The sequence below is a fragment of the Nelumbo lutea genome, chromosome 1 (assembly GCF_056320005.1).
Source record: "Nelumbo lutea isolate HS-2025 chromosome 1, American lotus-T2T, whole genome shotgun sequence".
Taxonomy (NCBI): Eukaryota; Viridiplantae; Streptophyta; class Magnoliopsida; order Proteales; family Nelumbonaceae; genus Nelumbo; species Nelumbo lutea.
Genome location: NC_142684.1, coordinates 102,740,542 through 102,768,196, shown reverse-complemented (window position 1 = coordinate 102,768,196; position 27,655 = coordinate 102,740,542). Strand labels below are relative to the sequence as shown.

The 27,655-nt window shown below is 41.0% G+C and overlaps 1 protein-coding gene across 2 annotated transcripts in view; it reads left to right on the top strand.

Annotated features, from left to right (window-relative positions):
• Positions 1-25,658, top strand: part of LOC148876490 (uncharacterized) — a 44,749-nt gene extending 19,091 nt beyond the window's left edge. Inside the window, exons 3-4 of one of the 2 annotated variants that reach the window (XM_088966986.1) lie at positions 20,453-21,652; positions 25,268-25,658. In XM_088966986.1, the coding sequence (XP_088823112.1) occupies positions 20,453-20,491 (39 nt within the window). In that variant the 3' untranslated portion in view covers positions 20,492-21,652; positions 25,268-25,658. The remainder of the gene's footprint in view (positions 1-20,452; positions 21,653-25,267) is intronic. The other variant, XM_088966985.1, reaches the window with a different exon arrangement.
• The last annotated feature ends 1,997 nt before the right edge of the window (positions 25,659-27,655 follow it).

Sequence of the window (27,655 nt, the reverse complement as noted above, 5' to 3'; positions counted from 1 at the left end):
TGCGGTTCTGAGAATTGTGAAGTATCTAAAAGGGGCTCTGGGTCGCAGTCTGATATACAAGAGTGGGGGAAAACTTGAAATAGAAGGGTATTCTGATGCTAATTGGGCCGGCTCTATGTCTGATAGGCAGTCTACTACAGGCTATTGCACGTTTCTTGGAGGTAACATGGTGACATGGAAAAGTAAGAAGCAAACGGTTGTGGCAAGAAGCAGTGTAGAAGTAGAATATAGGGCTATGGCGCACACCGCTTGTGAATTAGTGTGGCTAAGGAATCTTCTACAGGAAGTAGGGTACAACATTAACACTCCAATGAAGCTCTATTGTGATAACCAGGCTGCAGTTTATATCTCCTCTCATCCAGTGTTTCATGAAAGAACCAAGCACATTGAGATTGACTGTCACTTTGTGAGGGAGAAGGTGCTGAATGGAGAGCTAGACACTACACATGTTAATACAGGAAATCAGTGGGCTGACTTATTTACAAAAGGCTTGAGTCGGGGAAGAGTGGACTACATATGTAACAAGCTGGGAGTATATGATATATACTCACCAGCTTGAGGGGGAGTGTTAGCGTAGGGGTATTTTTGTCTTTATACCTTGATTGATGTTGATAATCTGTAATTTTGTGTTGGAACATGCACATAGGTCTTTTCAGTCATGTTTTAATAATAATATAAATACTTACTGGCCGATTGGGAGAAGTTATGTTGATTCTGTCAGTTCGAACCAGAATCCTCTCCTCTCTTTTTCTCTCTCTCTCTCTTTCTTTATCACCTTTTCTTCTTCTACATAACTGAACTCAGTCAGGCCGAACTCTAAGGCAGACCTGAATTATAACAGTTTGTTTTGGATTGGAATCTGGGGCCAAGAAGGAGCTTAAGGGAAATAAGAGGCTGAAACCCATGGATGACATATCTCTTACTAATGTTCTAGAGGGAGTTTTGTATTGACCCAAACAAATCTGACTCTAGAATTTGGACCCTTAATTCCTCTGGCCACTTTTCTTGTGCTTCTTACTTCATTTCATTGGTCTGTCCATGGAACCTCATCTCAGTGCACCTTGTCCCATTAATGAAATTTGGAGGGGTCCGGTGCCACCAAAGATAAGAGCTTTTTGTTGGGAAGTCTTCCATAATAAAATTAATTCTTGTGAAACACTGCAAAGGGGACCTAGCTGTGTTTCTCCCCACATGTGTGTTTTTGTGTAAAGCGATTGGTGAAAGCACTTTCTACCTGCTAATCTCCTTTATTTTTTTACTGCTATTTGTGATTATTTCATTTCATGTTTTGGTTGTGTTAGAATCAACAGTACAAGGGTAGTTAAGTCTTTTGTCTATCTAATTAAGGTTAAGTTGTCTATTTTGTCTGGATTTAAGTTGCATGTCCCATACTTAATGAGGGACAACTCTATCTTTTGTAATATAATACAAAGAGTATAAATACAAAGTGGGTCGGCTGAGAGAGGTGACTTTTCTTCTTTTTAGATCGAATCCTTTCTCCTTCTTTTCTCTCTCTCTCTCTCTCTCTCTCCCTCTTTCCTTCTTCTTCTTCTTCTTCTTCTTCTTCTTTTCTTACTTACTTCAGACCTAGGACTGAACTAGGTTTAATTGAATTGTTCACATGGTATCAGAACTCTAGGAAATCAGTTTAGAACTCAGTTTTCTTTTCTCTCCCTTCGTCCTCCTGAGAATTCCATATCAGAACTTTTCTTTGAAGTAACTTCTAAACAAATTGGAGGATCGGTGAGGGACCAAAAAGGAGTGGTCGTTTTTCCTTCTGGGAGGTAAATATGCCTCCAGTTGCTGTGGTGGTGTCTGTTGTGGTGGTTTGCTAGAAACCCTCAACTTGATGACACGAAGGGGGCTGGTTGTGGACAGGTGTGAATAGAAATCTCTAATTGACTAATAGTTTTTTTTTTTTTTGGAAAAAGGTAAAGTAATATTTATTCAAAAACAACACATACAAGCTGTGATCAGACCCAGAAAGGCAATCTGATCGACACGACAATTACATAATCCACCAGGAGTTAGAGTGAAATACAACAAACAAATTAAAGTTTCAAAACTCCTCAGCAACTGACACCCAAGAGAATAACTTGCCCACAGCTTTGTGAATTAAGTCTTCTGGACTCTTGGCCTTGTTACAGAAAAACCTATTGTTTCTCTCAACCCAAATGGACCATAAGACAGTACTAGGATTCTAATTTCCTTTTCTTGCTTAGACCTTTGATATTCCAGCAACAGAGGAGCTCTTCTATCGATCTTGGCATAGTCCAGCTGATGTTCATGGTTATGAGAAAATAGTCCCACAACTGAGAAGAAAACGGGCAATGAATGCACAAATGGTCAGTTGATTCAGAGTTACTCCCTCAAAGGCCACAAGATAGACCCAATATTTGAATGCCCCTTCTCACAAGGTTAGCTCTAGAAAGACATTTATCCAGAGCCATAGTCCAAATCAGAAAGTTGCATTTAGATGGGCTAATAAGATTCCACACCTGAGAACCTGGGAAATCAGTGACACCCTTTCTGCAAAGCTTAGAAGCCAATGAATTGACAGAGAAAGCACCATCCGGACTCCACTTCCGGCACCACTTGTCTTCTGAGAGAGTATCAACCTTTTGATTTTGGAGAATAGTCAGAATATTCATTATCTCTTCAAGATCCCAGTCAAAGAGATTCCTTCTAAAGAGAGGGGTCCAAATGACAGAATCTCTAGTCAAGCTACAACACTCAGCTATAGATGCCTCTTGATTAGAGGCACACTGAAAAAGAAGAGGAAAAGACCCAACAAGAGAACCATACAAGCACCACAGATCCTTCCAAAACTTAGTTTTATTACCATTACCAACCTTAATTGAAATCCCATCTACTAGAACAGAATAGTTCTTCATTATCCCTAGAACTCTAGTTGCCTCACTCCACCCTATATTTACCAGCTATGAGTGATCTCCACCAAGCATCACTTTCAGCCGCAAACCTCCAGATCCACTTACAAAGAAAGGCTTGGTCCCAATTAACAAGATGAATTCTTTGCTCCTCATCCCAACCCCTCCAGAGAAAATTCCCTTGAAGCTTTTCAAGCCTTCTTGCAACTTTATTAGGGATAAGGAATCGAGAGGAAATAAGTAGGTAAATTGGATAGGGTGCTCTTAATCGAAGTAACCCAACCCCCAAAAGAAAGATATCTTGCCTTCCAAGATGCCAATTTTCTCTCCATTCTTTCAATAACCAGGTCCCAAATTGAAGAAAGCAAACAACTCGCCCCCAAAGGAAGACCTAAATATTTTACTGGAAGGGATTCAATCTGATAAGCCAAAACCTCCGCACATTCAACTAAGTTGGTTACTTAATCCACAGGAATGATTTGACTTTTATTCCAATTGACTTTAAGCCTAGAGATCACCTCAAACCAAGTTAAAATCCCAAGAACCAAGTCCACCTGAGGAGAAGCATTCACAAAACATAATGTATCATTTGCAAATTGGAGAATGTTAACCTTCTCCCCCTCCGGAGCAATTGCAAAACCTTCCCACTCACCAGACTCAGCAACCTTCTTACAAAATAGAGTGAGAATCTCCATTACACAAATAAAGAGTAATGGAGACAGGGGATCACCCTGTCTAAGACCCCTGAAACTATCAAAGAAACTTGCAGACTACCCATTAATCAAACTGAAAATTTGGGAGAGGTAATGCACACTTTAATCCAGTTTCTCCATTTCTGCCCCAAATTCATGTGCTGCAACACAAGATCAACACACCTCCAATTGACATGATCACAACCCTTCTCAATATCAAGTTTGCAAATCAAACCTGGGAAATCCTCTCTTCTTCTTGAGTGAATCAACTCATTAGCAATAAGAACTGAATCAAGCATCTGTCTTCCCGGTACAAAAGCACTTTAATTGTTTGAGTTAACACTACCTAAAACCCCTTTCATTCTCTCAGCAAGGACTTTGGGTAGGATTTTATAAAAGCTGTGCAGAAGACTGATCGGCCTGAAATCTTTAATATTCACTACTCCTATCTTTGGAATAAGGGTAATAAAAGTTGTGTTTAAACTCCTTTGCAACGAAGCATTATCATAAAAACCTTGGAAGACATTCAGGATATCTTGCTTCACAAAATCCCAGCATTTAATGTAGAAAAGATTGGTAAGTCCATCTGGCCCGGGACATTTATCATCAGCCAACATATTAATTGCTGCTTTTATTTCCTCCTTCGTGAAGGGTCTCTCAATGAAGGTGGACTGATCTTCACTCAGTTGTTTGAAGGGAAGGAACCTAGGAAATGGTCTGAAGGTCCAGGATTCTTTATAAAGATTTTTACAAAAGATGGTTGCCACTGTCTTCATTTCTGCCTCAGACTCCCCCACTCTTCCCTCCCATTCCAACTTACTAACTGATGAAGTTCTAGCTCTTGCATTTGCCATTTTATGGAAGAAATGTGTGTTTTTATCCCCCTCTTTTAACCAAACCACTTTAGCTCTCTATCTCCATTTGATTTCTTCAGTCACAACCAACTTATCATACTTCATCTTCGCCTGAGATCTCTTCAATCTGCACTCCTTTGATAAAGGACGAAACTCTTCTGCTGAATCAATCTCCTTAACAATACTCAAAAGAGCTCTCTTTTCAGTTTCTGAATTCATGTTTTTCTCCATTTTCCAGATTTTTTATCTCGCTTTAATGTCACCAAGTTTTTTTACCAAGATGAATGAGCTGGTTCCAACACCTGCATATCTTTCCACACAATCTTCAGCAAGGGAATGATATTATCATCTTCAAACCAGGCATTCTCAAACTTAAATGGGGCTATGATTCTATCTTTGAAACCACAAACTAACTGAATTGGAATATGATCTGAAATTGGCCTAGGAAGGGCAATCTGCTTAAAATTAGGGAAAAGCTCTTCCCAATTAGAAGAAATTAAAAACCTATCCAGTCTCACAAGGGTGGGAATATCTTGATTATTAGTCCAAGTAAATCGACTAACATGGAGAGGTAAATCCATCAATTCAAACCTGTTAATAAAATCAGCAAATTGAGCCATTGCCCTGGATCTTCTACCTCTGTAATTTTTCTCTTCAGTAGACAAAGTAACATTAAAATCACCTCCAATTACCCAATGATAGGACAAATTTTTCCTCATCTCAGCCAATTCCTCCCAAAACTCCTCACGGAGATCTCAATCAATAGGACCATATACATTACTGACTTGACAAATATCGCCATCTGTAAATTGTTAGACAGTTTTGTATGCCCTTAGCTTCAATCAGAATGATGTACTTTATGAGTTTATTGTAAATGAATAAAAGTACATATTTGATTCATGTTCCCTTGGTATGTTTCTGTGTAATACTCTTAAACTGGACACTTAATGAGACTCGTGTTAGTTTAGAATGTTCACAGCCAGTGGGTCGGTCTGGGGAGACCTATCCTGACAAGGCTGACACTGTGGTGCCACCATGTCGGTTGGGGTGGTTTGTCTCAGCTACCGGGGTGAGACCCTAGGAACATACAGTGTGGGATTAATTGAATCTTTGAACTGGACCAGATTTCCAGTATTGCCCTGGACCTTGGAGATTGATGGGCAAAACTGAAAAATTACACCCGACCCCTAGACTCGATTATGATACTGCACTAGGTGTCGGATCGGGCTGTCTTTGATGTACCAATCAGTGAGATCCTTAGCGGGGGTCAAAACTTGGGCATGTTGGGACAGTCTGAGAATTCATCTGAGTGGGTGATCATAGTGACAGGATCAGCCCCTTTGTTGGACAAAGGTAATGATCAGGGATGCACTCTCACTGATGGAAACCAAGACTGCCGACAGCCGATTTCAATCGTTGAAATTTGTTTTGCAAAATATATTTTATATGAGATATAAAAGTATATAAATTATGGTTTCGAAATGATTTGCAAAATGTTTTAATTCCCGAGATCCATATAAGAGAGAGTGCAACACTGTTCCTTGCAGCCGAGGGAGAGGTCCTCTCTTGTTGGGCAGTGTATGATCATTATGGGCTGAGAGGTTAAGTGCAAGACCATTGAGGATAATACCTGATGGGCTAATCTTGCATCTGCCCACAGTCCCTAGTTGTTACAAGGTGACTTGGCCCAAGGACCACTTAGGGTAACTGTTGGGCCCATAGAGCCCATCTGATGGGTTTCAGGGGGTGCACTGTCTATAACAGTGTATTCGGCTAGGCCTTGTAACAAAGGCTGGGCTGAACCCATGTGGCTGATGTGTAGATCAATGTTTAGGTCCCACGCCATACAAGGAAGCCCAACTGGGCAGCAGTTTGGAAGGATAAATGAATACATAACCTTAAATGGGCCTTAAGCCCATTTCGAATTGGGCTAATTTGATTAGTCACTTAAGAGGTAAATTCTGAGATGGATCAGCTGATAGGATTAAGCCCACACCCTATCCACTTAGAGAGTCCAAGATCTAAATAAGATTTAGATTTGGAAACTTCCTAATTAGATTAGGAGATGGCTGATATAATCTGCAGATAAGATAAGGGTTATCCCTTATCTTAAAGGGACTTCTAATCTAGATATGATTTGGGTTAGCAACTCCTAATTGGATTAGGAGCTGATCCCTTTAGATCTATAAAAGGAAGAGGGGGCGACAACTTTTAGATACAACACAACACAATCACAAGCAAGCAACAGGTAGTCTTGTCTTCAGAGCTGAAATCACAGAAGAGAGAATCTGCACCTTGCAAATAATCTCTTGCCACCTCCTTCCTGCAGCCGCCGCCTACATTAGTTCGATCTCTAGTTCTTGGGAGAAATCAAGATTGGATCTTGATTCCAATCTTTTGGAGAAAAGATTGTGAGAGTTGTATTCACAAGCCGTCCAGGTGATTCTTGAGAAGGATCAAGTTCTTTTGGCAGAACACTGTTGATTCTACTCCACTCTGCACTGCGCCATCTTCAGTGTGAGCAGATTTTGGATCATTCCTTGGGCGTGAACACCTCCATTGGGAGATACTACTTCTCTGTATCAGGTATTATCCCTCCCTACTCCTTTTGGTTCAGATCTGGTTCAGTTTGTGGTTCAAGAATGATTTTTGAAAAGATGATTTTCAAAATGGGGAATTCGATTCCCAGTTGAAGGGAGAGAAAAATTTTTGCAATTCGCCCCCCTTATTGTGCATTCTTTGGGCGTCCATATGATGGATTTCCTATCCCTTCAGTGGTATCAGAGCCATGGTTCAAATCTTGAACCATTCTGTTTCAGATTTGAACCTGCACAAATAGGGAGAAGGCGTTCTACCCAATTTGCGCAGATATGGGTTTTGGGAAATTTGTTCCCAAAATTGGTGGGCAAATAATCTGAAATTAATTTTATATAAATCTGATTATTGTTTAGAATAGTTATATATGATTTTCTTGATTTATGGGATGTTCGTACAAGAGATCGAATTCTTGGTTTGCGCAAGGAGAACTGCAAGATGTGCAGTTTCTTGAATTTATTTATTACATTTGGTTTGTAAATAATTTTTTTTTTAATTTTTAGACTCAATGTATAGGCATTCCATCTGATTAATTATTAATAGAAATAGGATTTCTATTTAATTTTATTTTGGATCGAAGATGGCGGCGCAAAAAGGAGATTTTGCAGAGGAGATTTCGCAGATGGGACATTCGCTATCTGCGATTTGCAGTTTGTGAAACTGCAATCTGTGATCTAACCTCTGTTTTGCAGGATGGAGTGTGCGAACAGCCCTGATTAATTGATTATTATTTTTCTTTTATCAGTTATTTAATTTCAGATTATTTTCTTGAATTAAGGATTTAATTAAAGATCAAACCCTACACCCATTCTAACCAAGATTGGTTCAAACTGTTTGGACCAAATCTAGGGTTTAATCAAGGCTAAAAGTCAGCACTAATTTTCCCACTAATGGGCATAAGGATTGATATTTAATTAAATGGTTAATTCGGCCCAACCTGTAAAGGCCAAGTTTTAAATAGTTAAAACTGCTAAAAGCCCACTTCAAAGGATAAGGCTATATGGGCCGAACTGGGTAACCCTAATTCAGTCCATATACCTAGATAATATTAATGGTTAATATTATGGATTATTAACGGGCTCTCAATGGGCCTTACAGATAATTAATTGATTGGATCAATTTATCCCTGCATGAGATGTTTGGATGTGTGATGTGCTGCGTGCATGGGCCATAAGTGCTTGACCCATGCTCACTCGACAGTGGCTCTTGCGCACACCATGGCTGAATGCACATCATTGCCATGGTGTCCCTTTTGGTCATTGGATGACCTCCCTCAGTGGTGGGCCCCCACACCTCATCAAGAGGTTACGTGCAGAACCCTAGCCGATTTAAGGCCCACCGAAATCTGGCTTTATGAAAGTAAGTGGGAGCCACTTTGGTTTGACCTAAATCAAACTAGGGCATAATTAACTGTTCCCTCCAGCTAATATGAGTGCAAGTGATAGGGAGATTCATATGATGAACTCTCTAAAGGCCTTCCATCATTAGCATGAGGATGGGTCTTTCAGTAATGAGGAAACACACAAGAAAATGGGCTATCCATTTGCCATTGGGCTTGTCTGAGTGTTTTATAAGATGATAGGGGCGTCATAGACCAATGTGGGAGGGGCTTCACCAGAAAATGGAAACTCTCTCACGGTACCTTGGCGTTCACGAATATGATGGGTAAGCACTCACTGGACAGAAAGGTTTACCTGAAAACGGCTCTGAACCTTGTTTGACAGAGGCCAAAGGGAAAACTCATATGATGGGTGGATATGATCATTCACAGAAAGGTGGTGGGGTTATGCAGCTGAAACAGTTGGCTCCATGCACCCTATGTGATTTCTCACATTTCCAGAAACAACCCGTAGTCTCCGTCACTGAGAAAGGAGGGAAATCTCAGAGATGAATAAATGGAAATGGATCGTAGATTAAAATCCATATCTATGAAATGAACATGAATCAAATTAGGTTGTGGACTGATGTTTGCTCTTTTATCAGAAAATGGCAAACAGATCTTTTGCAAAGCTTCTTGATGACAACAAGTTTAAGGGCCCAAACTATGCCGACTGGTATAGGAACCTTATGCTAGTCCTAACTTCTGAAAAGCTGGACAGTGGCAAAGAATCCTGCCCCGGAGCGTCCGGGTGACAGGGCTTCTGAGGCCCGAAGGAGAGACTATCAGGAATGGGAGGAGAAAAACTCCCTTGCCCGGTGTTACATCATTGCCTCCTTGGACAACACAATACAGAGGCAGTTCGATCAGATTGAACTTGCCAATGACATATTGGACAGTCTGAGGACAATGTATGAAGAGCAGAATCGTTCTACTCGACAAAAGGTCTTGAAACAGTTCATGACTACACAAATGTCCAAGGGCCAACAAGTTCACGACCATTGTCTTCGGATGATTGGTTACATCAACGAATTTGAGGCTCTGGGATCCGGGCTGGACCTTGCAACCCAGATAGATGCTATCCTTAATTCTTTGCCTCCTTCCTTTAATCCGTTCATCATGAACTATAACATGAACAAGCTGAATGTCAGCTTGCAAGAGCTCATCAATATGTTGCAAAGAGCCGAAGAATTGATTAGAAAGGGTGAGCCTGTAGCTATGCTTGTTGAAGCTAGCAAGACGGGCAAGAGAAAGAGGAAGGCAAAGAAGCCTCAGAAGAAAGTCACTAAGGGTAAGAAACAGAAGAAAGACAAAGCATCGGATGCCTGTCACTTCTGCAAGAAGACCGGCTACTAGAAAAGGAATTGTCCTGCCTACCTGGAATCCAAGAAAGGTAATTTCGAAACTTGTGTTATAGAAACCAATTTATTGGTAGCTTCTACGTCCTGGTGTATTGACTCCAGGGCTTCAACTCATGCGTGTAACTCACTGCAGGGGTTCAAGGTAAGCAGAAGGCTGTGTGAAGGAGAAATCACTCTCTACTTGGGGACTACTGCAACTGTTGCAGCCGCGGCAATATGAACCGTGGAGTTAATTTTTAGAGAAGGAAAAATTGTACTGAAAGATTGTCTTTATGTACAAAATTTAAGAAGAAATTTTATTTATGTTTCAAAACTGTGTGCAGATGGTTATTATGTTTTCTTTAGTAATACGATTACTATTAAAAGAAATAACATATTCATCGCATACGGGGAACTGGAGAACGGTCTCTATGTTCTACATCCTTCTCTAAAAACTAACATAACTGAAATTATGTCGGCTGAAATCCCCAAGAAGAGAGCCCGTGATACAGTTAATCCCACGTGTCTATGGCATTACCGACTTGGCCACATCAGTGTTGACCGAATCACAAGGTTGGTAAAGGATGGTCCTTTGGATTTTCTAACTGTTGAAAATCTTCCCACCTGTGAGCTTTGCCTACAAGGCAAGATGACGAAACGACCATTTAACGGTAAGCCTAAAAGATGTACAGGCACATTTGACTTAATACATACGGATGTATGTGGTCCCCTGAGTGTTAGGACACGAAATCAACACGTGTATTTCATCACCTTCACAAATGATTTCTCACGATATGGTTACATGTACCTAATGAAACACAAGTCTGAATCCTTTGAAAAGTTCAAAGAGTTTAGACAAGAGGTCGAGAAACAGTTGGGGAGAGAAATTAAAGCCCTTCGATCTGATCGAGGTGGCGAGTATCTCTCTGACGAATTCAGGGACTACTTAAAGGCCAATGGGATAGTATCACAATTAGCTCCTCCTGCTACACCACAACTTAACGGTGTTTCAGAGAGGAGGAATAGGACCTTATTGGATATGGTCCGATCACTTCTCATACACTCAGAGTTATCCACATCCTTTTGGGGTTACGCATTAGAGACTGCGATTTACGTGCTGAATCGGGTTCCAACCAAATCGGTTCCGAACACTCCATAAGAACTTTCGACCGGAAAGAAACCAAGTGTCAGACACTTGAAGATTTGGGGTTGTCCAGCACACGTTAAAAGAACGAGTGCAGACAAGTTGGAATCCAAGACCAGTCGTTTCCTATTTGTAGGCTACCCAAAAGGCTCTATGGGTTACCTATTCTATGACCCAAGTGAGCAGAAAGTGTTCTGCAGTCGAAATGCCCAATTCTTGGAGAACGATTACATTCTGGACACCCATTGTCAGGAAATTGTTCTTGATGAGGAGAGCTCAGGAGCAGTGGGAGATGTCCCACAAGTTCCAGGTAGTGACCAACCTAGAAGATCCACTTGGGTATCCAGGCCACCAGTCCGTTATGGTTATGACCAGGATAGTTACCTGGTGGAAACCTTGACTAGTGAGGAGGATCCCGTGACTTACACGGAAGCTATGTTGGACATAGATTCCCAGAAGTGGGTGGAGGCCATGAGAGCAGAGATGGACTCAATAGAGTCTGGACTCTAGTAGATCCGCCCTCCGGGGTAAAAACAATCGGTTGCAAATGGATTTACAAGAGGAAGAAGGGCCCCGATGGTAGGGTTGAGACCTTCAAAGCTCGTCTAGTGGCGAAAGGATACACTCAGAAAGAGGACATCGATTATGAGGAAACCTTTTCGCCTGTGGCCATGCTTAAATCCATTAGGATCCTATTAGTTGTAGCAGCATACCATGATTATGAGATTTGACAAATGGATGTCAAAACTGCATTCCTGAATGGAGATCTTACTGAAGATATCTATATGTAGCAGCCGCAAGGCTTCATAGTTGCGGGTCAGGAAAACATGGTATGTAAACTCAATAGATCCATTTATGGACATAAGCAAGCTTCTAGAAGTTGGAACATCCGTTTTGACTCTGCTGTCAAAACGTTTGACTTCGAGCAGAATCCGGATGAACCCTGTGTTTACAGGAAGTACAGTGGAGATAAGGTTACCTTCTTGGTTCTGTATGTAGATGACATTCTACTCATTAGGAATGATGTAGGAATGTTGACTACGGTGAAAGTATGGCTTTCATAGCAATTCTCCATGAAAGATCTTGGAGAAGCCTCCTATATACTGGGTCTTCGACTCTATAGAGATAGATCGAAGCGGATAATAGGATTATCCCAATCTGCCTACATTGACAAAATAGTCAAAAGATACAGCATGGAAAACTCCAAGAAAGGAAATGTTCCTTTCAGGCACGGAGTCACTCTTCGAGAAGATGTCTCCCAAGACTTTTGAGGAGATTGATGGCATGAAAGACGTTCCCTATGCCTCTGTCGTAGGGAGCATCATGTATGCCATGCTGTGCACTCGTCCTGACATTGCTCAGGCAGTGAGTGTAGTAAGCAGATTTCAGGCCAACCCAGGGTAGGAGCACTAGACTGCTGTGAAAAACATACTTAAGTACCTTCGAAGGATAAAAGAGTTTTGTCTAGTATTTGATGGTAATTCACTACAGATCCAAGGGTATACTGATGCCGATTTCTAGTCGGATCCAGATGATAGAAAGTCTACATCTGGATATGTTTTCACGATAGGATCGTGTGCTGTTTGCTGGCAGGGGTCCACTACAGACTTCACGACCGAGGCCGAGTACATTGCCGCAAGTGAGGCTGCCAAAGAAGTCGTGTGGATGAAGAAGTTCATTCACGAGTTGGGAGCAGTTCCGTCCAGCACATCACCCATCCCATTGTCGTGTGACAACAATGGAGCTATTGCTCAGGCTAAGGAGCCACGAGCCCACTCGAAGTCGAAGCACATCGAGAGGAAGTACCATGTACTAAGGGAGATTGTTGGTAGAGGGGACGTCCTGATTCAGAAGGTAGCGTCAGCGGAAAATGCAGCAGACCAATTGACAAAGCCACTATCACAGAAAGTGTTTGAGAAACACGTGGAAAGCATGGGACTTCGGCTAGTACCTGATTGGACCTAAGTGCAAATGGGAGCTGTTAGACAGTTTGTATGCCCTTAGCTTCAATCAAAATGATGTACTTTATGAGTTTATTGTAAATGAATAAAAATGCATATTTGATTCATGTTCCCTTGGTATGTTTCTGTGTAATACCCTTAAACTGGACACTTAATGAGACTCGTGTTAGTTTAGAATGTTCATAGCCAGTGGGTCGGTCTGGGGAGACCTATCCTGACAAGGCTGACACTGTGGTGCCACCAAGTCGGTTGGGGTGGCTTGTCTCAGCTACCGGGGTGAGACCCTAGGCACATACAGTGTAGGATTAATTGAATCTTTGAACTGGACCAGATTTTCAGTATTGCCTTGGACCTTGGAGATTGATGGGCAAAACTGGAAAATTACACCCGACCCCTAGACTCGATTATGATACTGCACTAGGTGTCGGATTGGGCTGTCTTTGATGTACCAATCAGTGAGATCCTTAGCGGGGGTCAAAACCTGGGTATGTTGGGACAGTCGGAGAATTCATCTGAGTGGGTGATCATAGTGACATGATTAGCCCCTTTGTCGGACAAAGGTAATGATCGGGGATGCACTCACTGATGGAAACCAAGACTGTCGGCAGCCGATTTCAATTGTTGAGATTTGTTTTGCAAAATATATTTTATATGAGATATAAAAGTATATAAATTATGGTTTCGAAATGATTTGCAAAATGTTTTAATTCCCGGGATCCATATAAGAGAGAGTGCAACACTATTCCTTGCAGCCGAGGGAGCGGTCCTCTCTTGTCGGGCAGTGTATGATCATTATGGGCTGAGAGGTTAAGTGTAAGACCATTGAGGATAATACCTGATGGGCTAATCTTGCATCTGCCCAGTCCCTTGGTGTTACAAGGTGGCTTGGCCCAGGGACCACTTAGGGTAACTGTTGGGCCCATAGAGCCCATCTGATGGGTTTCAGAGGGTGCACTGTCCATAGCAATGTATTCGGCCAGGCCTTGTAACAAAGGCTGGGCTGAACCCATGTGGCTAATGTGTAGATCAATGTTTGGGTCCCACGCCATATAAGGAAGCCCAACTGGGCAGCAGTTTGGAAGGCTAAATGAATACATAACCTTAAATGGGCCTTAAGCCCATTTCGAACTGGGCTAATTTGATTAGTCACTTAAGGGGCGAATTCTGAGATGGATCAGCTGATAGGATTGGGCCCACACCCTATCCACTTAGAGAGTCCAAGATCTAAATAAGATTTAGATCTGGAAACTTCCTAATTAGATTAGGAGATGGCTGATCTAATCTGCAGATAAGATAAGGGTTATCCCTTATCTTAAAGGGACTTCTAATCCAGATATGATTTGGGTTAGCAACTCCTAATGGGATTAGGAGCTGATCCCTTTAAGTCTATAAAAGGAAGAGGGGGCGACAACCTTTAGATACAACACAACACAATCACAAGCAAGCAACAGATAGTCTTGTCTTCAGAGCTGAAATCATAGAAGAGAGAATCTACACCCTGCAAATACTCTCTTGCCACCTCCTTCCTGCAGCCGCCGCCTACAGCAGTTTGATCTCCAGTTCTTGGGAGAAATCAAGATTGGATCTTGATTCCAATCTTTTGGAGAAAAGATTGGTGGGAGTTGTATTCACAAGCCATCCAGGTGATTCTTGAGAAGGATCAAATTCTTTTGGAAGAACACTACTGATTCTGCTCCACCCTGCACTGCGCCATGTTCAGTGGGAGCAGATTTTGGATCCTTCCTTGGGCGTGAACACCTCCATTGGGAGATACTACTTCTCTGTATCAGGTATTATCCCTCCCTACTCCTTTTGGTTCAGATCTGGTTCAGTTTGTGGTTCAAGAATGATCATTGAAAATATGATTTTCTAAATGGTGTATTCGATTCCCAATTGAAGGGAGAGAAAAATTTTTGGAATTCACCCCCCTTATTCCGCAATCTTTGGGCGTCGATATGATGGATTTCCTATCCCTTCATAAATTTTAGAACTAAGGAAACCGAAAAATTTCCAATATAAGAGGAGATCAAGCTATAGACAGAAGGATCCCCGCATACTCAACAGCCCTCCTGCACTCCCCACTGCCAATTTAGTCTTCCATCTTACCTCTCCCTCCCCCAGATGCTTCTAACAATTGCAACCTCCACAGTTTCCAGCTTGGTTTCTTGCAATAGAATGATCTTCGACCTCAACTTCTTGAGGGACTCACACACCACTAATCTTCTTCTTCCTGAGCCCAAACCCCTTACATTCCAAGATAAAATTTTTAACTCTACTAAAAAACCACAGAAACAGAGCACAAATTTAATGTACACTTTTCTCCTCCCCCCCCCCCCCCCCAAGCCCCCTTCACTGTTGCCTGCCTTATCATTTAAACCCCACGTTAGCCTCATCATCTCTCTACTTCTCTTGGAGTTGGTTCCCCCTTTCTTTGCTGCTACCTTCCCTCTCTCTAGGAGAATTCTTTGTTCAACACCTTCTAGGAATTTAATTGTCTCCTCCTCCATCCCCTCTATTGAGATCCCCAAAAATTTACCCAACCCCCAAAAGTTTTGAGGACACCCAAGAAGAAGCACTAGAAATATTAGGTTGCTTACCTCCTTGAAGCGACAGGTTCATCGATTTTCCACAGTTCATACTCGGCTGCTCTACCATTCCAACTACCTCTCTCAGTTCAATTCCTCTTCTCTCCTCCTGAACACTATGTTGGCAGTGATCCTCCCACCTGTCTTCGAGCTATACCACTGAACCCACCACTACAATAGGATCAACATCTATCAGGATATCTTCCACCCTCGATAATGCAAGATGATGCACTTCCGTCCGTGATTCTTCCCTAAGAGATGAAGCTAGCAGAAACAATGGGCTAGGAGAATGAGGTTGGATTATCTGAACACCATCGCTACCCTTCAATGCCACTTGCTGGGGGACTTGGCTCTAGTCTTGCATTCCATGGCTGACTCCTAAATTCTTTGGAGGCTGGCTAGACCACCCAAGAACCCTGTAACTCAGGCCACATGGCTTACTTCGACGAGGGGGAAACCTGGGCTCACTATTTGCTTTAGGCCCAGGCCCACTACCCAATCCCTAGGGAGGTCTCCTAGTCTGGGCTGGAATGGTCGGTATGGGCTCATTAGCCCTTATTAAATTCTCCTGAGCCAAGCTCTTGTTGAGAACAGGAGGCTGTCAATGTTCCCTATAGCTTTTTGGCGATAATTCGTCCATGGATGCCACATGCATCTCAATTAAACATTGTTTAATGAGGTTTTTAATTTCTTCGATTCCCAAAGTCTACCCATTCGCCCCTAAATTTGAATTTTGAAATCCCCCGTCTCCAATTTCTTTTGCTAACTCATCTAGACCCTCCAAACCATCCAAGATCGGACGACTCGGGTTGGAGCTAAGTCTGTCACCATCTTCTCCTGCAGCGACCGTCAGAGAACTCAACAGAGAACAGAATTCCTGATGAATATCCCCGACAATGGTACAGGGTTGAACACTTTCACCAACATCTTACTAATGTTTTAGAATAGTCTAAGACCACTCTTCCCTCTTTCTGGAATTTCCCATCTCCCCCTTTCCATCTACATACTACTAGCAGAATCTCTGACCAGATTTGGACGGAGAACAGAGCTTCCCCCACAGCAATTTTGACCTTATTTGGCATTTTGACCCACTCACAGGTAGCAACCTCTGGAGGAGAATCGTTTGTCTCAATGAATCCTGAAAGAATGGTAGGATCCATCTAATGGACGCCATAAAGGTTGCGGAATGGGTGGGCGAATTTCAAAAATTTCCTACCTTCTCCCAACTGGGAATCATATTCCCTAAATTTAGAATACAATATTCAAGGATCCTACTTGAATCAAACCAGATCTGTACCAAAAGATAAATGGGAGGAATATACCTGATCCAGAGAAGCAGTATCTCCCTAAGTTGGTGTTCACGCCCAAAGAATGCTCCAAGATCCGTTCCTGCTGAAGATGACACAGCTGTTGATGGAACAGAACCAACAGGGTGCGTCCTACACACTGGATCCTTCACAAGAATCCTCTGGAAACACTAAACACTGAATCCTTTTAGTTTTTGTTGCAAGACTAATGTCAAGAACAGATTTCTTGACTTTCTTTTTCTGCAAAGATCTAATCTTGCAAAAACAGATGGCGGCGGCAGGAGGAGAACTCTAAAGGCGAAAAGGCTAAACTGCCTTCTTCCTTTTCTGGAGTATGAATGAGATCCTATCTCAATTTGCAGGAGATATCCTATATCTCTTCAAGGTGGTTCGAAATCTGATATTTCTCTTTCTTGGTTAGGGTTTCTCCTCCTTTCTTCTTGATTAAGATTCCTCCTAATTAGGAGTTATCCCAATCCAAATCAGTATTTAGATAGGGGATAATCTTAATCCTATCTGCAGATAAAGTTAGCTTATTCCTGATCTTATCAGGAGGTTACCAGATTCAAATCTAATTTGAATTTGGTCTCTAAGAGTGGATAAGGCTAAAGGCCCAATCCTTTTACTAACATTAATCTCAGATTCGCCCCAAGGATGGGTGATCATATCAGCCCACCTCGAAATGGGCTTCTGGCCCATTAAGTGTTCAGTGTCTAATTACATTCCAATCTGCTGCCCAGTTGGGCTTCTTTGTATGGCGTGGGACCCAAGCATTGATCTACACACCAACCACATGGGTTCAACCCAACCTTTAATACAAGGCCCAGCCGAATTCACTGAAAAACTCAATGAACCCCTTGAGTCCATCATATGGACCCTATGGGCCCAACACTTACATTAAGTGGTCCCTGGGCCAAGCCATCTTATAAAAACCCAGGGACTGTGGGCAGGTGCAAGATTAGCCCATCAGGTATTATCCTCAATGGTCTTACACTTAACCTCTCAGCCCTTAATGATCAAGCACTGCCCGACAAGAGAGGACCTCTCCCTCGGCTGCAAGGAGCAGTGCCGCACTCTCCTCTCACATGGATCCCGGGAATTAAAACCATTTGCAAACAATTTGAAACCGTACATATATATATAAATATATTAATTTTGCAAAACAAAATTCCAACGATTGAAATCAACTGCCGGCAGTTTGGTTTCCATCAGAGAGAGTGCATTCCCGATCATTACCCTTTGTCCGACAAAGTGGCTGATTCTGTCACTATGATCACCCACTCAGATGAATTCTCAAACCGCCCCAACATACCCAGGTTTTGATCCCCGCTAAGGATCTCACTGATTGGCATATCAAAGGCAGCCTGATCCAACACCTAGTGAAGTGTCATAATCGAGTCTAGGGGTCAGGTGTAACTTTCCAGTTTTGCCCATCTATCTCCAAGGTCCAGGGCAATACTGGAAATCTGGTCCGGTTCAAGGATTCAAGTAATCCCACACTGCATGTGCCTCGGGTCTTACCCTGGTGGCTGAGACAGGCCATCCCAACACTTGGTGGCACACCAGTATCAGCCTTGGCAGGATAAATCTCCCCAGACTTATCCAACGGCTGTGAACATTTAAAACTAACACGAGTCTCTATAAATGTCCAGTTTTAGGGTTTTACACAGAATTAAACCAAACAACATGAATCAAACATGCACTTTATTTATTTCCACTAAATAACAAAAGTACATCAAATCAGATTGAAGCTAATGGCATACAAAAACTGTCTAACACCCCACAAACATCTCCAATGGCTTTAATCACACTTGGACACCAGAGAAGAAGGGGAAGACCAAACACCCTAATCCAGATCAAATCTGTACCCTCACCTTCAGAGAAAGGATTCGGGTAGAAGCACCCCGCACTTGTACCCCACCAATCCAGCAAGAGAGTTCCTTCCCATATGCCAAGGCTCATTACACAAAATCCACTATGCTTCAGCTCTCGATGGGCAGATGAACAAGAAAATATCATCTGCCATCTTCTTCACTCTAATTCCCCCCACCTCCCTCCACATTCTACTCACCCAAATCTCCACTTCTCTAATCCCCACCCCCACCGAAATCTTCCAACCAAACAATTGCGCATATTAACTTTTTTTCTCTGGTTATGCCTAGATATGTGTGGTGATAGTAGGGTTTTGGGTGCTGAACCCATGGCAACAACAATGTGGTTATAATAGTACTTTATTGTGTAGTGTGTGGTGTAGTGCTGAATAGTAAAGGACGATTTTTTTCTTACCATAAGTGAATTCTTTTGTGGTGTGAGGTGATTTTGTTATGATGGCAACAACTAGAGAGGGTAGTGATAATAAGACAAGTGTTATGATTTCTCCCGATTACCTGAATGTTCAAATGACCTCTATCAAATTAAATGGTGAGAACTATGTGCTATGGACTAAATCTGTGAAAGTGTTTTTGAGAGCCAAGAAAAAGGTGAAACACGTGAGAGAGGAGAAACCTTTTTCTGATTCTCTAGGGTTTAGTGAGTGGGAACAGGATGATGCACAGATTATGACCTGGTTGTGGAATAGCATGGAACCTAAAATTAGTGTGAATTTTATGTTTTTGGATACAACTAAGGAAATCTGGGACCATGCTAAGAAACTCTATTCTGGCCAAGATAATACCACTAGAGTGTACCAACTTTACCAAGAGTACTTTAATCTGAAGCAGGGTAATCAAAGCTTAGAAGAATACTATGCAAGCATGAGAAACCTCTGTAATGAGCTTAATGTGTATCACCCTCTAACTCCAGGTGTTCAAATTTAGCAGCAACAACGAGAGCAACTCGATGTGACAAGGTTTTTAGTGGGCTTAAAACTTGAATATGAACCTTTTCGAACACAAATATTGGGTGGATCTACTCTCCCCTCTCTTGTGGAAGTGTTTGCCGGATTTCCATTGACCCTACAGAGTCTTCCTCTCCCTTGGAAAGGTTTGGTTTTGTGGTGACAAGAGGGGGAGGTCGTGGAAATAGAGGTGGTGGTGGTCGTGGATTTCCAGGGGCCCGAGGTGGTCCTATGTTTAATTGTACTGGTGGCCGTAGTGGAGGTCGAGAGTCAAGGGGAGGTCATGGTAGAGGAAGAAGTACTGGTACTAGGAAATGCACATACCGTGGATTAGAGGGACATACTATTAACTTTTGTTTTGACTTACACGGTCCACCCAACACTTGGGATAATCATGCTATGACTAGTGGTTGTGGTACAGTTGGTGAGAACGAGCAAGCTGATTAGACTCCCTCCTCATCTACTGGTGCTTCTAGGAAGGAAATGGTGAGTGTCCCACGTGAAGTATATGAGAAGTTTCTCTAGACATCCTCTCAGCAAAACACAACTGCTCTTGCACATTCAGGTATGGTTTGCTTGGCTTCCAAACCTTCACACTGGATCATTGACTCTGAAGCCTCTGATCATATGACTGGGATTCTAGATATGTTTTTTCACTTTCTCAGTCTTCTACATCCCAAACAGTCACCATTGCTAATGGTAATGGTTCTACCTCTCCCATTTGTGGTGTTGGTGATGTTGATTTTACCTCCTTATCTTTATCCTCTGTCTTATATGCACCTAAGTTCCCTTTTGATCTTATGTCTGTTAGTAGATTAACCAAGTCACTTAATTGTTCTATAACCTTTTATTTCTCTTCTTGTGTTTTTCAGGATCTTAAGATGGGGATGAAGATTGGTGGAGGGTATTGAGGCAGGTGAATTGTATTATCTTGATGGTGGTGGTCCGAAAGTAGCTCTTCAGTCCTCTCTTACTCCTCTCCAGTGGCACTACAGGCTTGGTCATCCGTCGCTCAAGGCTCTAAAGTTGTTAGTCTTGTCTTTAAGTTCCATCGTTGGATTGTGATTCGTAGCTTGGGAAACACCAAAGAGTCTCTTTTAGTCCTAGAGTTGATAGTTGTGTTTTGAGTCTTTTCTCTTTAGTCCATTCAAATGTTTGTGATCCAAACAAAGTAGTGTCATACAATGGTTATAACCATTTTGTAAATTTTGTTAATGACTTTTCAGGGATGACATGGCTATATCTTATGAAAGACAGAAGTGAATTGTTTTCTATTTTTCAAAAATTTTATGCTGAAATCCGTACCCAATTTGGAGTTCATATTAAAATTCTTCGCTCAAATAATGTAAAAGATTACACCTCGACACCATTTCAGCAATACTTTGAGCACCATGGGGTAATTCACCAAACTTCTTGTTCTTATATCCCACAACAAAATGGTGTGGCTAAATGGAAAAACTGACACTCACTTGTAATTGCTCAGTCAATTATGCTTCATACGAATGTTTCAAAGTGTTTTTTGAATGATGTTGTCCTTATATCATGTTTTCTCATCAATCGGATGCCCATGTCCATCCTTGGAAGTCAATCTCCTTTCTCAATCTTGTTTCGTACTCTTTCTCCATTCCCTCTTACTCCTAGAGTGTGTTTGTTTTGTTCAAAATTTAGGGCCTGGACTAGACAAGTTAAATGCACGTGTTACAAAATCCATATTCTTTGGTTACTCCAGAACCTAGAAAGGGTATAAGTGTTATAACCTTAGCTCTCATCGTCCTTAGTGTGTTCTGATGCCACTTTGTTTGAGTCGGTTCCATTCTTCTCGAATGTTGATGTCTCTCCTCTTGCTCCTATGTTTCCACTTCCAGTTTCAGTTGAGGACCCTCTTCCTATGGTTCTTGTTCTATCTCAGTTACCGTTTTCTCCAGTGCAGGTTAATATTGAGAGGCCACCAATTACACAAGTGTATACTCACAGAAGAACACCGGCCCTTCCTCCAGTTCAGCCCTCGTCGACGGATCATGTGGTTGCACCTCCTCCTTCTGACATTGATCTTCCTATTGCATTGCAGAAAGGTAAACGTAGTTGTACATCTCATCCTATTTCTGATTATGTTTCTATTGCTCACCTTTTTGCTTCCCATCGACATTTTATATCCTTGTTATCATCTGTTTCCATTCCTAAGACTATCCAAGAAGCCATCACTTCTCCAGGGTGGCGACAAGTAATGGAAGAGGAATTGTTTGCTCTGGCACACAATCACACATGGGAACTTACCACTCTCCCTCTTGGCATGTCGTTGGATGTAAGTGGGTCTACATAGTAAAATATTGTCTAGATAGTAATGTGGAACGGTTGAAAGTCAAGTTAGTGGCCAAAGGCTATTCTCAATTATATGGTGCTGACTATACGGAGACATTTTCTCTTGTGGCTAAGATTGGTTCAGTTCGGGTGTTGATTTCTTTAGCAACAATGTATGATTGGCTTCTCTTTCAACTTGACATAAAAAGCGCCTTCTTACATGGTGATCTAGTTGAGGAAGTATATATGGAGCAACCACTAGGGTTTGTTGCTCAGGGGGAGGATGGTAAAGTTTGCCGACTTAAGAAGGCGATTTATAGACTGAACCAATCTCCATGTGCGTGGTTTGGTAGATTCAATGAAGTAGTGAAGAACTTTGGCATGAAATAGTGTCAAGTAGACCATTTTGTGTTCAACTGTGAATCAAAAGCTAGGAAAATCTTGTTAGTGGTGTATGTGGATGATATTGTCATAACTAGTAGTGACAACAATGGGATTGACAGGTTGAAAAACTTTCTACAAGATCACTTCCACACAAAAGATTTGGGTAAACTGAAATATTTCCTAGGAGTAGAAGTTACAAGGTCAAGGCATGGAATTAAGTTGTGCCAAAGGAAGTATGTTCTTGAATTACTTGAAGAAACAGGGTTGTTGGGTGCCAAACCAGCTGAAACACCCATGGAGCCGAATGTTAAGTTGAGTATTGATGCTGGTGAAGAGTTTGATGGCCCTAGAAGGTATAGGAGGTTGGTGGGAAAATTGAACTACCTGACTATTACCCAACCAGATATATCATTTGTTGTAAGCATGGTGTGTCAGTTTATGTAACATCCTTGGGTCCGACATTGGGAAGTAGTTCTAAGAATAGTTAGGTACTTGAAGGGAGCTGAAGTTGTGGATTGTTATACAAAAGTGGAGGAACTCTTGAGATAGAAGGGTATACAGATGCTGACTGGGCCAGATTTGTGTCTGACCGGGGATCCACCACAGGGTATTGTACCTTCCTTGGTGGCAATCTGGTAACTTAGAAGAGCAAGAAACAAAGTGGTGTCAAGAAGTAGTGCAAAAGCTAAGTATAGGGCTATGGCTCATATTACATGTGAACTAGTGTGGATAAAAAATCTTTTGCAGGAATTTGGGTTTTCAATTGACAGGCCCATGAGGTTGTATTGTGATAATCAAGCTACTGTCCACATTTCTTCTAATCCAGTCTTTCATGAGAGAACAAAGCATATCGAAGTTGACTGCCACTTTGTAAGAGAAAAGGTGATCAATGATGTGATAAATACAGCTCATGCAAGTTCAGGAAACCAGTGGGCATATCTGTTTACAAAAGGGCTGAGTCAGGGAAGAGTGAATTACATATGTGACAAGCTGGGACTATATGATATATACTCTCTAACTTGAAGGGGTGTGTGAGAATTGACAGTACAAGGGTAGGTAAGTCTTTTGTCTATCTAATTAAGGTTAAGTTGTCTACTTTGTCTGGGTTTAAGTTGTGTGTCCCATACTTAATGAGGATACTTAATGAGGGACAACTTTGTCTTTTGTAATCTAATACAAAGAGTATAAATACAAAGTGGGTCGACTGAGAGAGTTGACTTTTCTTCTTCTCAAACCAAACCCTTTCTCCTCTCTCTCTCTCTCTCTCTCTCTCTCTCTCTTCTTCTTCTTCTTCTTCTTCTTCTTCTTCTTCTTCTTCTTCTTTTCTTACTTACTTCAGACCTAGGACTGAACTAGGTTTAATCGAATTATTCACAAGTTGTAGGTGGCATCCTCTAGGGCAATAAAGAGGGGTAAAATCTCATGGAGATGTACAAGGGCAGCAGTTTTGCAGTGTGCTTGAGCAGAAAGAAATTTAAGGATAAGGAAAACAGTTTCAAGGTTGTTCATTGGGTCAAAACGTCAGATTTGTTTGCTCCATTCTCCATTCATGATAACCGCAGAAGGTGGAAAATAGTGGCTTAGTCTTCTACTGGAAAAAGAAATAATATGCTGTTTGGAGACCTCCACCATGTTCCTTCTATAAGTTGAATTTAGGTGGATGCAGCCTAGGCAATCCAGGGGATTGATGAGGAACAGTGCAGAGAATATAATTGCTTTATTTTCAGGACCAGTTGGCGCAGGAGACTCCACTAGGGCAGAGCTCATGGCAGTGCTAACTGGTTTAAGAAAAACAGATTCTTTGAACTGTACAAATGTTATCATTGGAGGGGATTCCAAGGTAGTCACAAACTGGTTGAAGAGTAATCAGGAGGGATGTACCATAAGGTTTTGTATTTTTTCCCGGTGTTAAATATTAATAAAATTCCTGTTTCATTGCTGATAAAATAACCTCGGCATTATTTGATCCCTTCCCTATCCTTTTTTTGTTTTTTCTTTATTTTTTTTTGTAAATTGTTTCCATGAATTTTCTGTAATGAAGGTCTGTGAGGTTTAGTATCATGCCTTCACTCTTTCAGGCTTGTGTATTTGGATTCCCTAATTGTTTACCTAATTACCTGGTAAATAACTGGCTTTTATTGTTTATGTAAATTACAGATTACCAGTTTACCACCCTGTACTTTGGGGTTAGTGACATTTATCTCCCCGAATTTTCAATTGCAACAAAAATCCCCCTAAACTTTCAGATTCAAACACTTTGCGCCGTCTCTGTTAACTGGATTGTTGGAGGAAGTTAATTTACTAAAATGCCCTTTCAAGATTTGTATGGGCAAGAGGACAACATTTCAAAATGACAAAAATTAGCAGAGCAAATGACACTATCTCTTTCTCACCCACTTTGCTTCTAAACCCTAATAAAACAAATCCTCATTGTGAGAAAGGAGAAAGAAACATAAGGGTTTATACAAATATGTAAGAAAAGGGCAAAATGGTCCTATAAATTAAGGGAATGATAGTTTGGGGATTTAGAAATGTTTAACAAGCACTTGACAGTTACATGATAATCTTTTTCAAGGTTAACTGACGGAATGCTAATGAAGGGGGCAAATTGTTGGGGTCTTAAAGATTAGGGAGTCTTTGTTGCAAATGAAAATTCGGGGGGCTAAGTGTCATTACCCCCAAGTACAGGATGGTAATCCGTAACTTACCTTTTGTTTTTTGAACCACTTAGATCGGGATGCTTCATTTATCATATTCAAACCTGCATTTTCTGTTAAATTAATTCTACCAATACCACCAGAAAATTTTGATTACCCGAACTCCGCTTTCAAGCATACTATTGATACCCTTATTTGTGTTCCATTATGTTTCTCTTTGCTTTCTTTCTTTCCAATGCAAGCATTTTCCTTATTTATTGGTAAGTATACCATTTTACCACACACTCCATTCTCACTTGGTTTCAATTTTACATGTTTTCATTTGGAACTGTATTGTCCACATGATAGTCGGAAGCAAAGAAAAGAAAAGCGCAGTTGCAAGAAGCCAAAAGGAAGAAAAATATTAAGAAGATAGAGCGTAAGATGGCTGCGGTAGCAAGAGAAAGAGCATGGGCTCAGAGGTTAGCAGAGCTGCAGACACTTGAGGAGAAGAAAAGAACCATGGATTGATAGATACTTCCTGGTGATCCTACATTCCTACTACCATTTTTTTTTTGTCTTGATTGAATGTGAAAACCAACTTCTCGATTTTTTTTCATGAGATCCATGTGTTTTTTCTTTGTTGGGTATTTAGGCTCTTGCAAGAACTTGTTAAATCTTTGGTGATTAATTAGTTAGACACAAGACTTGTAATTATCGTGAGCATGCATTTATGTGCAGTCAACATATGACTTCTCCACATGGTACCAGTTTGTTGAAATGGTTCCCTTTAATGGTAAAGGAAGCAAAGCGCCAACCTCTGGTACAGTGGATGATTTTCTTCATTTGTCTTGTTCTTACGGGCTGTTACTGGGTCCTTAAGACTGGAAATGTTCACTAGCTGGTGGAATTGTTACCATCCAGGAAGGCTGGAATATAAAGAGAAAAAACAAGTTTAAGAAACTTAGTGCTTCAAAACTAAGAGTTGCAGCACAGTTCTAATCCAATAATTTTTCTTCTTTTCTTTCCTTTGCAAACTTTCTTAACAGTTTATACTTTTCTATAGACATGTCTGTAAGTCCTTGTGATTTCATCTTTGCTGAGTCAGATTTCCAGACACATCAGATTTTGATCCCCGTGTCCATGTCCATGTCCATGCAACACCGGTTTTACTTTTTCTCCAAGGAGGTTGCTGGGAAATCTTTTAATTTTTTTTTCTAAAATCAGCTGTAAGTTATTTAATTATTTTTGTGATCAGCAGTTATTTAATTATTTATTGATTTAATCAGATTTTGATCCCCATGTCCATGTCCATGTCCATGCAACACTGGTTTTACTTTTGCTCCAAGGAGGTTGCTGGGAAATCTTTTAATTTTTTTTCTAAAATCAGCTGTAAGTTATTTAATTATTTATTGGATCAGCAATTATTTAATTATTTATTGATTTAATTTGTAGATTCATATTTTATACTTAATATACAATTAGTTAATATTTAAGTTTAACTATTTATTATAGAATGTGTATACATTTATCATTTTATTTTGTTCCATATAGGTGATTCCTGGCCTCCTTAATTAAACTTGTCACAAGTCAGTATTTCAGTTCCCATTAGAATCTGAGACTTTACTTAAGACTAAAGATTGTAGTTTGTTTTGTTTAGGTATCTTCAATTTCTGAAATAGGTTTAATTTGGTCCTTGGACCATCTCATTTGAATTCAGTAGTTCAGAAATTGCCAGATTTAGCACATATAATAGCATGGAATCTTCAAACATTAGGTGGAGCTGCATTAGATTAGTCACCATCAATAAATAAAAGAAAAGAAAAGATAAAAATGAAGAGAAAAGGATGCAAACACTGCTTGATTAGCATTTACAAGGAGTCCCTGCTGTATTCTGTGAAATGTTCTTGTAAGTGAGTTTCTTGTAATCTTGCCTCAACCTAAGAAATTTCAGCAAAAGTGATTGGAAAGCATTGTCCTTTTACAGGTAGATCCTGTAATGGATATGGCAGGGTCCTAGATGCCCCTGTGTTCTCCACATCAGCATTCCCTAGATCAAATCGAACTAAGCTTTCCTATTTATTCCCCATCTAAATTGCACTCTGCAAATTCAGATTCATTGCTGAACAGCACATAAAGTTGTGTTCCTGATTTCAGCTGAGTTCTAAATCATGCATAATTATGACTTAAATGAAGCACTAGTATTCTGCTTGGCAATGTTGGCATCAAAGTTGTGAAGGAAATGCATTTCATGAGCCTCATGATTTGTGTAATTGCTTCAACTTATAGCTGGTTTCCACGGGTAGGTCACTCATTTGTATGACCTTATCCCCTGCCCGGTGGTTGGACCTCTAGGCTATGCGGCAGTTATGGCTCTTATGCTGATCCAATTTGCTATTTTACTTTTCGCCTTAGGCTGCATTTGTTTGAGGTGATAATGTTGAATCTTAGAGAAAGAACAGGGGAGACCGTTGGACAGAGGAGACGCGAGGTAACCGTTGAACAGAGAAAAGTAAAGTTTTACACCGAGAATCAGATTATTCCTTGGGCTCCATTTGGTTGCACATAAAACAAAGTTGCTGATGAATGACTCCCAAGAATGTTCTGCTATTTTACTGTGATAGTGTAACGTGGCAAGACAAATGACTGAGAAAATGAATTTTATCCAAAAATTGAGAAATTGTAAGATGACATTCCTACTTTTCCACTAGTCATCTCACAAATTAGAGGATTTGTTGGGATTAAAATCTTGAAGTA